This window comes from Trematomus bernacchii, unplaced genomic scaffold, assembly GCF_902827165.1.
Source record: "Trematomus bernacchii unplaced genomic scaffold, fTreBer1.1, whole genome shotgun sequence".
Taxonomy (NCBI): Eukaryota; Metazoa; Chordata; class Actinopteri; order Perciformes; family Nototheniidae; genus Trematomus; species Trematomus bernacchii.
The window spans coordinates 319,016-332,099 of NW_022988024.1; the positions used below are offsets into that span (position 1 = coordinate 319,016).

Consider the following 13,084-nt stretch of genomic DNA (forward strand, 5'->3'; position numbering starts at 1 on the left):
CTTAGTTAGCCTATTTCCCACCTCTGGTCAACAATGATAGATCTTAATGTCAATAAATTGTCTTTATTAACTTATAATATATCTTGAGTATTATCATAAAAATAGCACGTTTATTTATTTTAACAAACCACGTTCTCCAAGTAAAATCTAATAGAAATTATGTTTAATCTTTTTGAAAAATAGAGATCGCACATCAGTCCTGTGTACAGATCAGTTCGATAAAGTCATGCCTAAACAGCGACATTTTACACGATAAATACGGGTTTAAACAGCAGCATTTGCCACGGAAGGCGAGTGGCAGCTACCGTAAACCTTCTCTTACTCTGGCATCTTGTGGCAACTCCCGTTCAGCAGCGGCAGATGCCTCGGCAAGTTGTGGCATCTGTGGCAAGTTGTGGCATCTGTGGCAAGTTGTGGCATGTTGTGGCAAGTTGTGGCATCTGTGGCAATGGCATATGCCGGAAGTACTTGCCACAGATACCACGGAGTAGCGGCCTCTGTGGCAGATGCCGGAAGTACTTGCCACTGCCTGCAGATGCCACGAAATGAGCCAGGCCCTACTGGAATTCTCTGCTCAGAGGGCCTTGCAAATGATTTTGGAAGAGAGTGAACCATTTGATGCTGATGTAGATGAAGATGAAGAGGAAGAGGTTTCAGAATGTGAGGATCACGTTTCTGAGAATTCTGAGTCTGACAGTGACTTTGAAGAAGAGAATGAGATTGAGCATCAGCTAGTTACAAAGAAAAGACGAGCCACAGGACCAGCCGGTCAGCGGGCAAAAAAACGAGTAGCACTTTAATTCATTAATGTGATCTAACAAATGTAAAAGGGCAAATATGAACCATATATGCTGTTTATATTGCTTGTAATTATGATGAAGTAAACATCTGTTGAGTATTTTAACATAAAATAGTTTGATTGTGTTGAATTGAAACCCAAAAAGGCAGCGGGTCCACCAGACCCGCTGCCTGGAGTAGTATGAAGCTGCAGCCTCGGAGGAGGGTGCACTCTCAGGACCGCATGCACTCTCAGGACCGCATGCACTCTCAGGACCCTAGTTGTTTTGCAACATCGCCACCTAGTGAGCAGGATACATGAATATGAACGACAACGCAGAGAGTGTGAGTAGTGTGAAGTGCTTTTAAAGTTTTATTTGTTTAACATTAATAACAATTCCGGTGTCTTGAAATGAAGTGTGATTAGCTAACATTAACTATGATAGTCTTAAGGCAATACAAACAAACATCTGTTAGCTTATGATAGCTTCTAACAGTATTAAAGGCACTAAAAACAATTATTTGTTAGCTATAGCTTTCGGCAAAAACTAATGCTAATAGCATTAGCTTCATTAGCATATTTGATTATTTGTTTAATGAAACTGTAGCGTGATTTTGGCAAGCCCAACTAGGTGTCCTACATTAATTGTTGATTTAATCACTAATTACAGTAAGAGTGTGAGTAATGTGAATCATGTTGTTTGTTTAAAGTTAACAACTATTCTGGTGTATTCAATTGGAAGGTCAGCTAAATTAAGGAAGGTTTTGTTGTTTTTCTGTCTGAATTGTAATTTTCTTATGACATTCTACTTCAGGTGTCGTCAACTGGAATGTCTTCTCAGAGGGACACAAAAGGGAATTTCGGAAGGAATACCAAATTTCCAGGTGCTTTTACTGCGACAACCTTTATAAGGACGTTGGCACAGGCTACCGGGGAAGTGGACGGCGAGGAGTGTTGCAGGGTTTTTACTCAGAAGAGGGCTTCCCGGGGTACTGCAGCTGGAGCTGTTGTCTGGTGGTTGAGGGAACAGCAGACCCCGCCTCACCCCAGTGAAGAATCCACAGTGCCCAATAAATAAAAATGTATTCTGCACTGAAATTCCTCTCGTCAAATTGCATGTTTATCTTTTGCAGCCTGGTGCATAAACACACTAACAGTTGTTTTTGAGTAATCTAGCACCTCTTCAAAGACACATTTGATTTGATTTATTTCGAACGTGTAATACAATAAAAAAAATATATATAATAATGAAATGAAACAAGAGAATTATGATACTGTAGAAACATAAGCAGTATCAAATTGATTCAAAGGAGTTTACACTTATTTAACCCCACCCCTTCTCCCAAAAACTAAATTAACAGTTTTGTTTTCTTTTAACAAAATATACATCTAAATGTATGTCTGCATACAATATACATTTACAATTATAAATAGATTATATCATTATTACTACAATATATATATATATATATATATATATTTATGTTGTATGTCAAATTTGATAAAGACAAATATAAAAGACTATCTTTTTACATCTGACATACAAAATACATTTGTTATTAAAAATCAAAAACATATTAACAACTTGTTGTTAATAATAATAATGTAATTTCAGTAAGAAAAACATATTTTCATGCATTTTTAGATGGTTAATAACAAGCATTACAATGTCTAAAGAGACTCGCAGTGTATGAGACTCAATACTCGCTGGTTGTACTTTTGCGATCATCCAATCCGCTAGGTGGCGATGTTGCAAAACAACTAGGGTCCTGAGAGTGCATGCGGTCCTGAGAGTGCATGCGGTCCTGAGAGTGCACCCTCCTCCGAGGCTGCAGCTTCATACTATTGGCTGCCTGGCTGAATAACAAAAATATGAACACCACATAAGGGTTAACAAAACGCGACATATTTTAGCTTCTCAGTTAAAAGTATTACCACGAAATGTTTCGTTTTCACACTGAAGTGCAGTGTGACTCTCTCCCCAGGCTGGGGGGCGGGATGTGTTGTTGGGACGTCGCAGAGTCCTCGTGTGCTCAGCGTTAGAGACGCACACAGGGCAGCAGGAGGACAGGGGGATCAACACGTGAATCATTTTTTCTACATGGTAATGTATTTTCTAAGCTATTCATTGATTATTTGTATTTGTTGTCCTATTATTTTTGATGACTTGTGATAGTTACAATTATAGTGTCCTTCTCCAGACAAAGTCAAGTAAGCCAAACTGTCAGTGGGCGTCTACATTTGAACTGCATGACATTATTTTTGTATAACAGGATATGTTTTTAAATCGTCTCATTCATTTTTCATGATATTTGGGACATTTTTATTCCAGATGGTGAAACAACTGTTGTCTGATATTTCAGGTAGGCCTAAAGAGTAATGAAGAAAATGTATTATCCTAACTACAGACATCAGTGAGGACTGCAGCTATGGACTTATTCAAACAACAGAAAGTGGAGGATTTCTATGAAATTGGTGAAGAGTTGGGAAGGTACACTTATGCATGCATCATATCTACTCGTTCACTTCTTAATTTTTTAATAATTGCATCTTGCATTTGATTTAATCAATAATGCTGGGATGTAGCGTAATGCAAACACTTCGAACAGTATCGTACATGCCAGGAAATGACTTCATATCAAGAAACTGAGCTACAACATCGGTCCATATTTCAACTCTATACATGTTACAATCTATGTATATATTCTTTAATTTCAGAGTCAGCCAGGATCACTGATATAAAATGATGATCTATGCAAAATCTAAATTGTTTAATTTGTCTTATTTTGTTTTAAGGCATACAGCACAAAATTAGATGAAAATATTTGGAAATGTAGTTGTTATTTCTTCACATAACTACCACAATATTCCAATATTGTACATAATTGGTTAGACATCCGTAATATGAATATACCCGAAACAACTTCGTGTTTATTATGAAAGTTTTGTTGGTTCATTTGGTTGTAGAATGCTATATACCTTTCAAAATAAAACATCACTCAGACTGAAACATTTGCACACAGAAGTTGCCTTTTCTCAAAAGCATGTAGGTCACGGCCCCAAGCAGTTATTGCTTTGCTATAACAATACGAAAATCACACTGAATCATTAACTGCATACTGCAAATAACAGGAGTCAAACTGTGTGTGCCTAAGCCTCCTGCACAACACAAGTGTTTCAAATTACACTAAAAGACCCCTGGTCTAGTTGTGTAGTTTGTTTCTGTGCGTTGTCAGGTGGGGACAACTGTTATGCATGTCAAGCTGCTTTTTAAAGGACACTTCTATCTTTAGCCGCAGCTATATCTACTCCCAGACTGCCGATGAGGAAGTGGAGTGTTAGATTACAAACCATTCAAGTGAACCAGAACTAAAAGTATGCAGCTGTACAGTCCTGTGACATTTGCATTTCAATTACTGAAAGACACAAAACCCTGTATTTAACAGAAGTGTTTGTATTAGAGTAAATATCGAGACCAGTTTATCGCTTTGGGGCATAGCAGACTGTGTTCGACACTATAAATAAACTGCAGTGGTGGGAAAATACAAGTGACAAAAATAAACCACAATCCCACCAGAGTTCTGTAGCATGTGTTATTGTGGGGTGCCTAATACTTAGTAAGCTTTCAGTAACTAACACGATTAAAATAACTTGTTATTTAATAACTTATATGAATGTATAACTATCCCTACATGTACAGGCTTTTTTGAGATATTTATTTTTAAAGTTAGATTTGTTCTCCTCTCATTGAAGTGCAGGCATCAGGCCAATCTTTTTAACTTGTAAATATTTCCAAATGAGTTATCCGTCCTCATTGGGCCTATCAGTATTCCATGACTCTTTAACTGTTATTTATTGAACAGTTTTTAGTTTAGCCTCCTACCTCAAGACAGACTAACTGTATGAATCTTGAAGGTGTGTTTAATGGGGAGAAGAACCTGAATAGGATCAATTTGCCTGTAAAAAGATAGGTTTGATACTTCTCACTCAATCAAAGAACTGAACAATTGTGTGATGTTATAGGCTATGTGATTACTTGATTAATCACGAAAATGGTTGTAACAATATATATTGAGGTAAGCCACATAGAAGACTTAAGCGATTAGAGTACATTGATGTGAAGCATCTTCCAAATGAGGTGATGGCCCCAAAACAGTGACAGGACAAGGTTAGGGTTAGGGATGTAACATGCTCAGTGCTATCTGCTGGACAAATAAACTAATGATGATTTGTAAATGACCTCAAACATTTCAAGAACCAATATGGTAACAAATATATCTGTGATTATCCAGGCGACAATCAATTTGGTCAAGCCACTCATAGTTTTTCAGATGTAACCCCATGTAATGCCTGCTCTGTGTTTCAGTGGGCAGTTTGCCATTGTAAAGCAATGCAGAGAGAAAAGCACAGGGCTGGAATTCGCCGCCAAGTTTATCAAGAAGCGGCAGAGCATGGCCAGCTCTCGAGGAGTGCGGCGGGAGGAGATAGAGCGGGAAGTGGACATCCTGCAGCAGATTCAGCACCCAAACATAGTCACGCTGCACGACGTCTACGAGAACCGCACTGATGTGGTGCTCATCCTGGAGCTGTGAGTGAGGGGGATCAGTTTATTTGAAGTCACAAATGTATTCATAGTACTGTTATAAAGCATGTTGCTGTTAATCATAATATATAAAGGGTCTTTGGCTCATATCAAACGGGTAGGTCAGTCAACACAACCACACGCTGTGATTTAGAACAGGGTTCAAAACTTTATTTTAAATGTTATTAGACAGCCTTGGGTCAACAAACATACCTATTGGCTGTTGCAGGGTCTCTGGAGGAGAGCTCTTTGACTTCCTGGCACAGAAGGAGTCTTTGAGCGAGGAAGAAGCCACTCAGTTCATCAAGCAGATCCTGGAGGGGGTGAACTACCTCCATGCAAGGGAAATCGCTCACTTTGATCTTAAGGTTTGTCCAGACAAGACACGTTACACGGTTTTCCCGTTATAGAAGAGGTCACATTTTCAAGTTTCAGATTCACTCTCAATCGACCTCATTCAGCTTAGCTGTGACATTTCATCAAAGCGGCAAAAGCTTGTTTTCTAACTAAAGGATACTGCTCATAATGATTCAGCATATTTTGTTAGGCAAAACAAGGAAGGTTCATTTTTACAGCAAATTTCACAATGTGCAAGGCAACTTAAAATGCTTGACAACAACAATTAAAAGCATTATAAATATAGGGCAAAAGAAACCCAGTATTCAAATACATTTATTAATCAAAAACCAAAAGAGTATTTTAAATATTATTACTAATATGATTTTTACATACTATTGAACATTAAATCAATACAATGTTTCATTAAATGTTTTTGGGCACCTTTTCCTTCACATTTTGTTTCACTTGTCAGAATTAAGATAGATGAATCTAAACTTCACTTGACGAAGACTAATTTTTATTTTTTTTATTTAACCTTTATTTAACCAGATAAAAACATTGAGATAAAATCTCATTTTCAATGCTGACCTGGCCAAGGAGGCAGCAACGTTACACATAACACATTTACACAAACATATAAAATACAGAGAGCATAACTAAGAAAACAAAAGACGAAAAAGCAGTCACTACATTGTGCACATTAGGACAGTAAGAAAGGTACACTACTTGTTACTGCAAGAGCAGCTGGTGGTGAGGACTTCAGACAACTTCAATTTAAAACATGCTATAGAGACAAGTGCCATCAGTTTTAGGCTTGATTGAAGGTCATTCCAAGACCAAGGACCATAATAAGAAAGACTCCTTTTTCCAGCCTCAGTCCGTACAGTAGGAACCTGGAACCGTATCCAGGCACTGGATCTGAGGTTGTAAGAGTCGCAAACTGGAGCAAATCTGACACATATGTAGAGTGGAAGCTTACCTAAAATGGCTTTATACATTAATAAAAACCTAACTAAACTAAAATGTGATATGATCAAAAGCACCAGAACAGATACTAAATCGACCTCTGTAAGATCATTATCTCCTGTTTCCCAGGTAAAAATATAACTTTAAACTCCAGCGAATGTGAAGGAGCGAAAATGTTTGGATGTTTTTACTGCTGCTGTCCAAGTGGATGTCTAACAAGGAGGATGACCTTGTCACTTTAGTAAATTACAGGACACATATTTGTTCCACTAGGTGGAGCAATAAGGTCTGCTTAATGTAGAAAGTATAAATTGCTACATTTGCATACTAACTTAGATATTTCCTGCTTGTCTATTTTTTCCTGATTTTTGATGAGGATAAAATGTGTATTATGTCAAATAAATACCTTTCTCTCTCATACCTGCAGCCAGAAAACATTATGCTGCTGGACAAGAATGTGCCGTTACCAAGAATAAAACTCATAGATTTTGGTCTCGCCCACAAGATTGAAGCCGGGGTTGAGTTCAAAAACATATTTGGAACACCTGAGTTTGTAGGTAAGACAATGTTTTTAAACAAACTCAACCAAGAAATGCCATCAAGCATCACTCACCGGACACCTGACAGTCAAAAAATGACATAAAACTGCATTCTTCCTCTTATCTATTTGCCTTTCAAGCACCGGAGATTGTCAACTATGAGCCACTGGGATTAGAAGCCGACATGTGGAGCATTGGGGTCATCACCTATATCCTGCAAGTGAACCACAAGCACCATATTGTCACTTCTACTGCAGCTACCGTCAAACTGGGTGATGAACTTCTCTCTCTGCTCTTTTGTTTTGCTCCAGGCTGAGTGGTGCTTCACCTTTCCTGGGAGAGACCAAACAGGACACTCTGAGGAACATTTCAGCCATAAATTATGAGTTTGATGAGGAGTTCTTCTGTCACACCAGTGAGCCGGCCAAGAAATTCATCAGCCAGTTGTTGGAGAAGGATAAGAGGTACAAAGAAAGTCAATCTCTGTCTTGGCTTTATAATCGATTCAGAAGGAAGACTCTTAGGTCAGATGAAGTGCTACATGTTGAGGAGGTGGATGTTCGGGACCAGTGTAAATGTCAAATCGCCCTAAATTAAGAAAATATAATATGAATGAGTTTATTGGATTGAATTGAATTGAATAGCCACTCAGTGATTATATGTACGATAATCATTTTTTGGACTTTCACTCAAATGTTCTCTTACAGGAAAAGATTAACAATTCAAGAAGCTCTTAATCACCCATGGATCAAGGTAAAGAAAACGAACTTTCTATATTTTATTTTTGTCTGCAATTTATATTACAGGTATTAGAGCCTGAATTTGAGATTAAATCAACATTTTATTTATTATATATTTTATTTAACATTTATTTCTAGATCTAAACTGCCTGTAGAAGGTTTAGAATCAGCTGCTATATGTTTTCCTTCTTTGCTTCAAAAAGGGATATTTTAAAAACAGATTAATTCGAAGTTTTTGAATTTGAATCTGTCCCTCGATCATTATTTGACCAAAAATAGTGCAATTTGGCTCTAAATATTGCATTTTTTCGTTTTTCTTTTGGCCCTCTGCAGTCTACACATTGGTTAGGGTTAGGAGGTTAAATCATTGATTTGTCAGCCCAGAGTATGTCCAGCTTATTTTCCATTCTATTTTCATCAATCGTAGAATATGTGTAGAATATTCACATTTCTGACTCTGCATTACATATTATTGCATTATCTGTCTGTATTTGTGCCTGGTCCTCCCTCTTTTGGACATAGTTCCTAACTCTCCCTTCTTTATCCCTAAAGTCCAATGAGCACAAGGAGGAGAATAAAGCCAAGGAGCCAAAGAAACGGGAGCGGCGCCAGCTGAAGACAAAGCGCCTGCGGGAGTACACTATCAAGTCCCACTCCAGCATGCCACCCAACAACACCTATGTAAACTTTGAGCGCTTTGCCCAGGTGGTGGAGGACATTGACCAGATGGAGAGCTCATTTGTCAGCCTGACAGCAGCCCATGACTCCCTGCAGGAAGACATAGATGCCATGGTCTCTATATACAATGAGAAGGAGGCCTGGTATAAGGAGGAGAGTGAAGATGTGCGCCATGAGCTCTCGCAAATCCGCTACGAGTTCCGTAAAGTGGAGGCCTTTAAGAGGAGCCTGCAGGACGACATGCAGGCCTTCAGCTCCAGCCTCGACGGAATCAGCAACCGCTACCAGGAGAGACAGAACAACTTTGATTCGCTGCGTCAAGAGCTCAGCAATGAACTGAAGTGGGTGCAGGAGGTGATGGGTTCATTTCCCATGGATGGAGGGGGTGGAAGATACCCCAACTGCAGCTTCTCCACCGTCTTCAACAACGACGTAAATGAAGCCCTGAAGGAGCTGCTGAACCGCTCCTGTGGAGGAGAGCTGCTGTCCGGGATCAACCTGGACTTTGAAACCGGACAGAAAAGATAAATGCTTCAGTTATTCAATAACCATTTTAAATCATGGTGACTAGTAAAATCTAAGAAATAAGGCTTTCAAAAGGGTTTAAGTTCTACCTACAACCATTTGCTTCTGATGAGAACATCAAGAAAGGGTTCCCTTGTAGGAATAAGGGTTCAATTAAGAACCTTTTTCTTCAAGTAACCATTTTTGGTAGAAAGAGTTCTTGAATGATTGATGACAGCATGGGTGTTAAAATAACCTTCCTGCCCACACCCCCATAATGATTGTGATCCATGAATGTTCTGGGTAGCCTCATCAACCTGGCCCTTAAAGTAGCCTATCAAAGACTAAAGCCACTGGATATGGTTTCCATAGAAAATAGCTGATATGTTAAAGTAGAACCAATTTTAGGTTGCTCGGACTACCCTAACCACAATATGTCATTTATGGGATTCAATCATTTTGGGCTCTAAAGTACACTACAATGTGGTTCTTCGAGAATTCTCAGAAGACAGGATGATAATGGGTGAAACCCTTTTAAAAAGGTTATGTGTAGGTCCCCTGTGACTGTTCTAGATAAAATCCTTATAATATAAAAGGATTCCCAGTAAAACACCATGGGTTTTTGGCAGCACCTGTATACAGTGTAAAGGTAAGGTAAAGGTAAAAAACATTCACGGATGGTTCTAGATATATCCCCTTTTATGCTCTGATAGGTTAGAAGGTGGAACCTTGAACATAAAAAGGGTTCTCCTATATAATGGGGACAAGCTGAAGAATGCTATATTGTTCATGTAAGACCTTTATTTCTAAGAGTTTACATACCCAATGTCACAATAGGGAGGTCTGTGTCAGGCCATAACGGATTATTTCTGTTGCAATACAAATATTTCAGTCAAGTCAGAAAAGTATTACCCAATCTTCACATTTTTATAATTATTTGAACAACAAGGTATGTCATCACATACAGTGCATACAATGCAATGGTCAGCAGACTCATTTTGGTATAAGTTTTAGTCAATAATGTCAACCGTTGTGCTCTGTCCTGGAGATAAAGGTACTATGGATGTTTGTATTCTTAAATGCTTAACTGTATCTTTCAATGTCCAATCAAATATTTAAGAAAAAAAAAAATAGAATCCTGTTCACACTAAAAAGCAGGTTACTCATGACTTCAGATCAATGAATACTATGACAGCCAGCTGATATTTACACAAGCATGCTTACACAATAGTGTTAACTTGGTACCACTTTACAATAAGACTACCCTTATAAACGGTTTACCAATAGTTTGTAATTCATTTATTAATTAGGTTGTGAACACTTTATAAATCATTAATACGCTTTTATAAGACCTGAGATAAACAGGGCAACTGTGACCGGTTGCTTGCCAAATAGTGAGCCCACATTTATCTGTACTGCTAAGTCTTATATTGGCTACCTAGCTTACCTCGTCTTCTTCATCAGCCAGCATCCTTGGTATCTGTTGTTCACTGAGTTGATTCTCGCTAAGTAGCCAATATAAGGCTTAGTCATCTTGCCAAATAGTGAGCCGTGTTGACCTATGTTAGAACTGGTTTATAAATGGTTCTTAATGATTAATAAAGTGTTTACAACCTAATTCATGACCTAATTATAAACCCTTTATGAATCCTTTATAAGGGTAGTCTTATTGTAAAGTGGTACAGTTAACTTTGCACATTTGTACTAAACCCCCATAACATTAAGTCTATGTCCCAATGAATTCAAGATGAATGTAGAAGAGTGGATCAGCACATTTGAGCTCAGTGACTCTTTGTCATAGTGTTCCACATTCAACCGGATCGAATGCTGGTAGCATTTTAGAATGTTAGGGGGTTTGCAGGTTATGGAAAGATATCTTTCTTTATACTTAAATATCCAAACTGAAGTTCTTAAATTGCTTCAGTTTGGATTATAAAACTCTGTTTTGGTTGATGGAGAAGTTCTGATGATTAGTCCTGTCATGCAGCATAAGTTACAAGTTGTTTTTGTTTTTCTCAGTTTTCTTTGGTGGTAAAAATGTCTCATGATTTATCTGAAATGCCATTTAATTTCAAACTTGAAGACACACTTGGTCCGCTTGTGAATCTTGGTTAGTTATGGAGCATTAGTCATGGCGGCAGTGGTGAGAGGTGCTGTTTGCCTGGGATAAGCTGGAACAGATCAGAGACAACATGGAACTGGAGGGTCATTTTTACCCCTTTTTTGTGAATGGGTCCACTTTTGAGGAATTTCAACATACTCTTTATTTCTTACAATATTTAAGCACGAATTGAAGATTAAATGACTCAGCGCAAAAATGATGCTATAAAAAATGTATGAATTATCTTAATGAGATTCAGTAAACGTTATACTGTAAAGGCAGCATGACTGAGAGAATGCAACACAAGCAGCACAAGAGATAACACGTTAAGCCAGTTTACCTCTCGGAAATGCTTTAAAGTGGCTATTTCAAAGCATTTCACTGAGCTGAACATGTACTGGCTGTTAACCTTTTCACATCACTCTTAGAAAAATTAGCTCTTGCCAGCAAACATTATTTTTAAATGATGTTTGAGCAGATAGACAAACCAGAAGAGGATTAATTAAACACTATTGTTTCAGGAGTAAAAATGTATTGTGGATTGGTACACAATTGTATGTTGAGTATACAGTAGAAGTTGTGTTTAGAAATAGTGTGGGAAAAAACATCTTCACATGCCTGGCCATGAGACTCAGGAATGATGATATTGTTATGACGGACAGTAAGACAACCAACCTCATACATATCAGGCAAAAGCATCTGATCTAATCTATTTTCATTTGTACTCTTTTAAAGTCCATCAGTGCTGCAGCTTGTGCTAGGTTAATTCAAAGGCTTTACACACATGATTGACCCGGGGTTGACCGAAGCCCAAAGCTAAATGATTCACACTGCACTTCTAAGACCTTAAAACAGCCCTTGTATACCTAGCTATTTGTAACATCCTGATTTGTGTGAACATTTTTTTTTTTCTTCTTTTTTTGAAATGCTAGCATATTATGTTGTATCAGTTCCTGGCCAAAAGAGTTCCTGTTCTCCTTGAATATCCACCCCTGCACTTAATTACTCACATGCCCCTCAATTTAAAATTAATTTCCCTGTTTATACATAATACTGCCTTGCTTTCTTGTTACCCTGGCAGATTGTCTTTGTTTATCTTTGTGATTTAATAGCTTTCCAGCATTTCCTAGTATTTGATTTCTATGATTCTTGACTTTACCTTGGTTATTGAATGTTTGCACACGCCCTGTCTGAATGAGTTTACTCCTTTTGGACAGACTATCTCTGAATGACTGCCTGTTTCTTTAGCAAATACCTTTAAACCTTAACCTTGTGTCTTGTGTCTCTGCATGTGAATCTGTGTTGTGACCTGGAAAAAGTTGCAACGTTAAAAACAACAAGAAGAAAGAATGGAAGAAATATATATTATGACTCTTGTTAAAGGGGCCCTGTTCCCTATGCCTTTTGGGGTTTTCCCTTTCCTGGAGTGTGTTATATAGGTTTTTGTGCATGTAAATGGTCTGCAAATGGCCAGACAGTCCCAGACACAGCCCCCCAGACACAGCCCCCCCCCCCCCCCCCCCTTCCTGAAACGTTTCGATGGGACACTTTTGTTTACTTCAAAAACAAAGTGACATGACTGTAACACTTGTGCTTCTTTTGGCTAGCACTCCAACACATTGTACACGATTGAACATTAAAGCATGTGAATGTCACAGAGTAGAGGCACAAAACACAAATATGAAGATGAAAACTTAGCATATTAGGGCCACTTTAAGTAAATGACAGACCGCAATAACAAAATGTTATTCAACTGAATAAATATACAAGCCTGGTAGTGAATTGAAACAAATATGTGCTATAAAAATATTAAAGCTTTGCAATATTGCTGACTGTTTGATCACTGAGTAACAGTAT

The 13,084-nt window shown here is 38.1% G+C and overlaps 1 protein-coding gene across 2 annotated transcripts; it reads left to right on the forward strand.

The window, feature by feature from the left end:
• Positions 1–2,799: 2,799 nt before the first annotated feature.
• On the forward strand, positions 2,800–10,206 carry dapk2a (death-associated protein kinase 2a). 2 transcript variants are annotated; one of them, XM_034117421.1, is made up of 9 exons: positions 2,800–2,882; positions 3,187–3,269; positions 5,145–5,366; positions 5,590–5,728; positions 7,093–7,222; positions 7,345–7,420; positions 7,516–7,668; positions 7,912–7,957; positions 8,497–10,206. In XM_034117421.1, exons 1-9 carry the CDS (start codon positions 2,880–2,882, stop codon positions 9,148–9,150), a joined length of 1,506 nt encoding a protein of 501 aa, XP_033973312.1. In that variant the 5' UTR covers positions 2,800–2,879; the 3' UTR covers positions 9,151–10,206. The 2 variants fall into 2 exon arrangements, with proteins under 2 accessions (XP_033973312.1, XP_033973313.1); XM_034117422.1 differs by having other exon boundaries at positions 2,831–2,882; positions 3,142–3,269.
• The last annotated feature ends 2,878 nt before the right edge of the window (positions 10,207–13,084 follow it).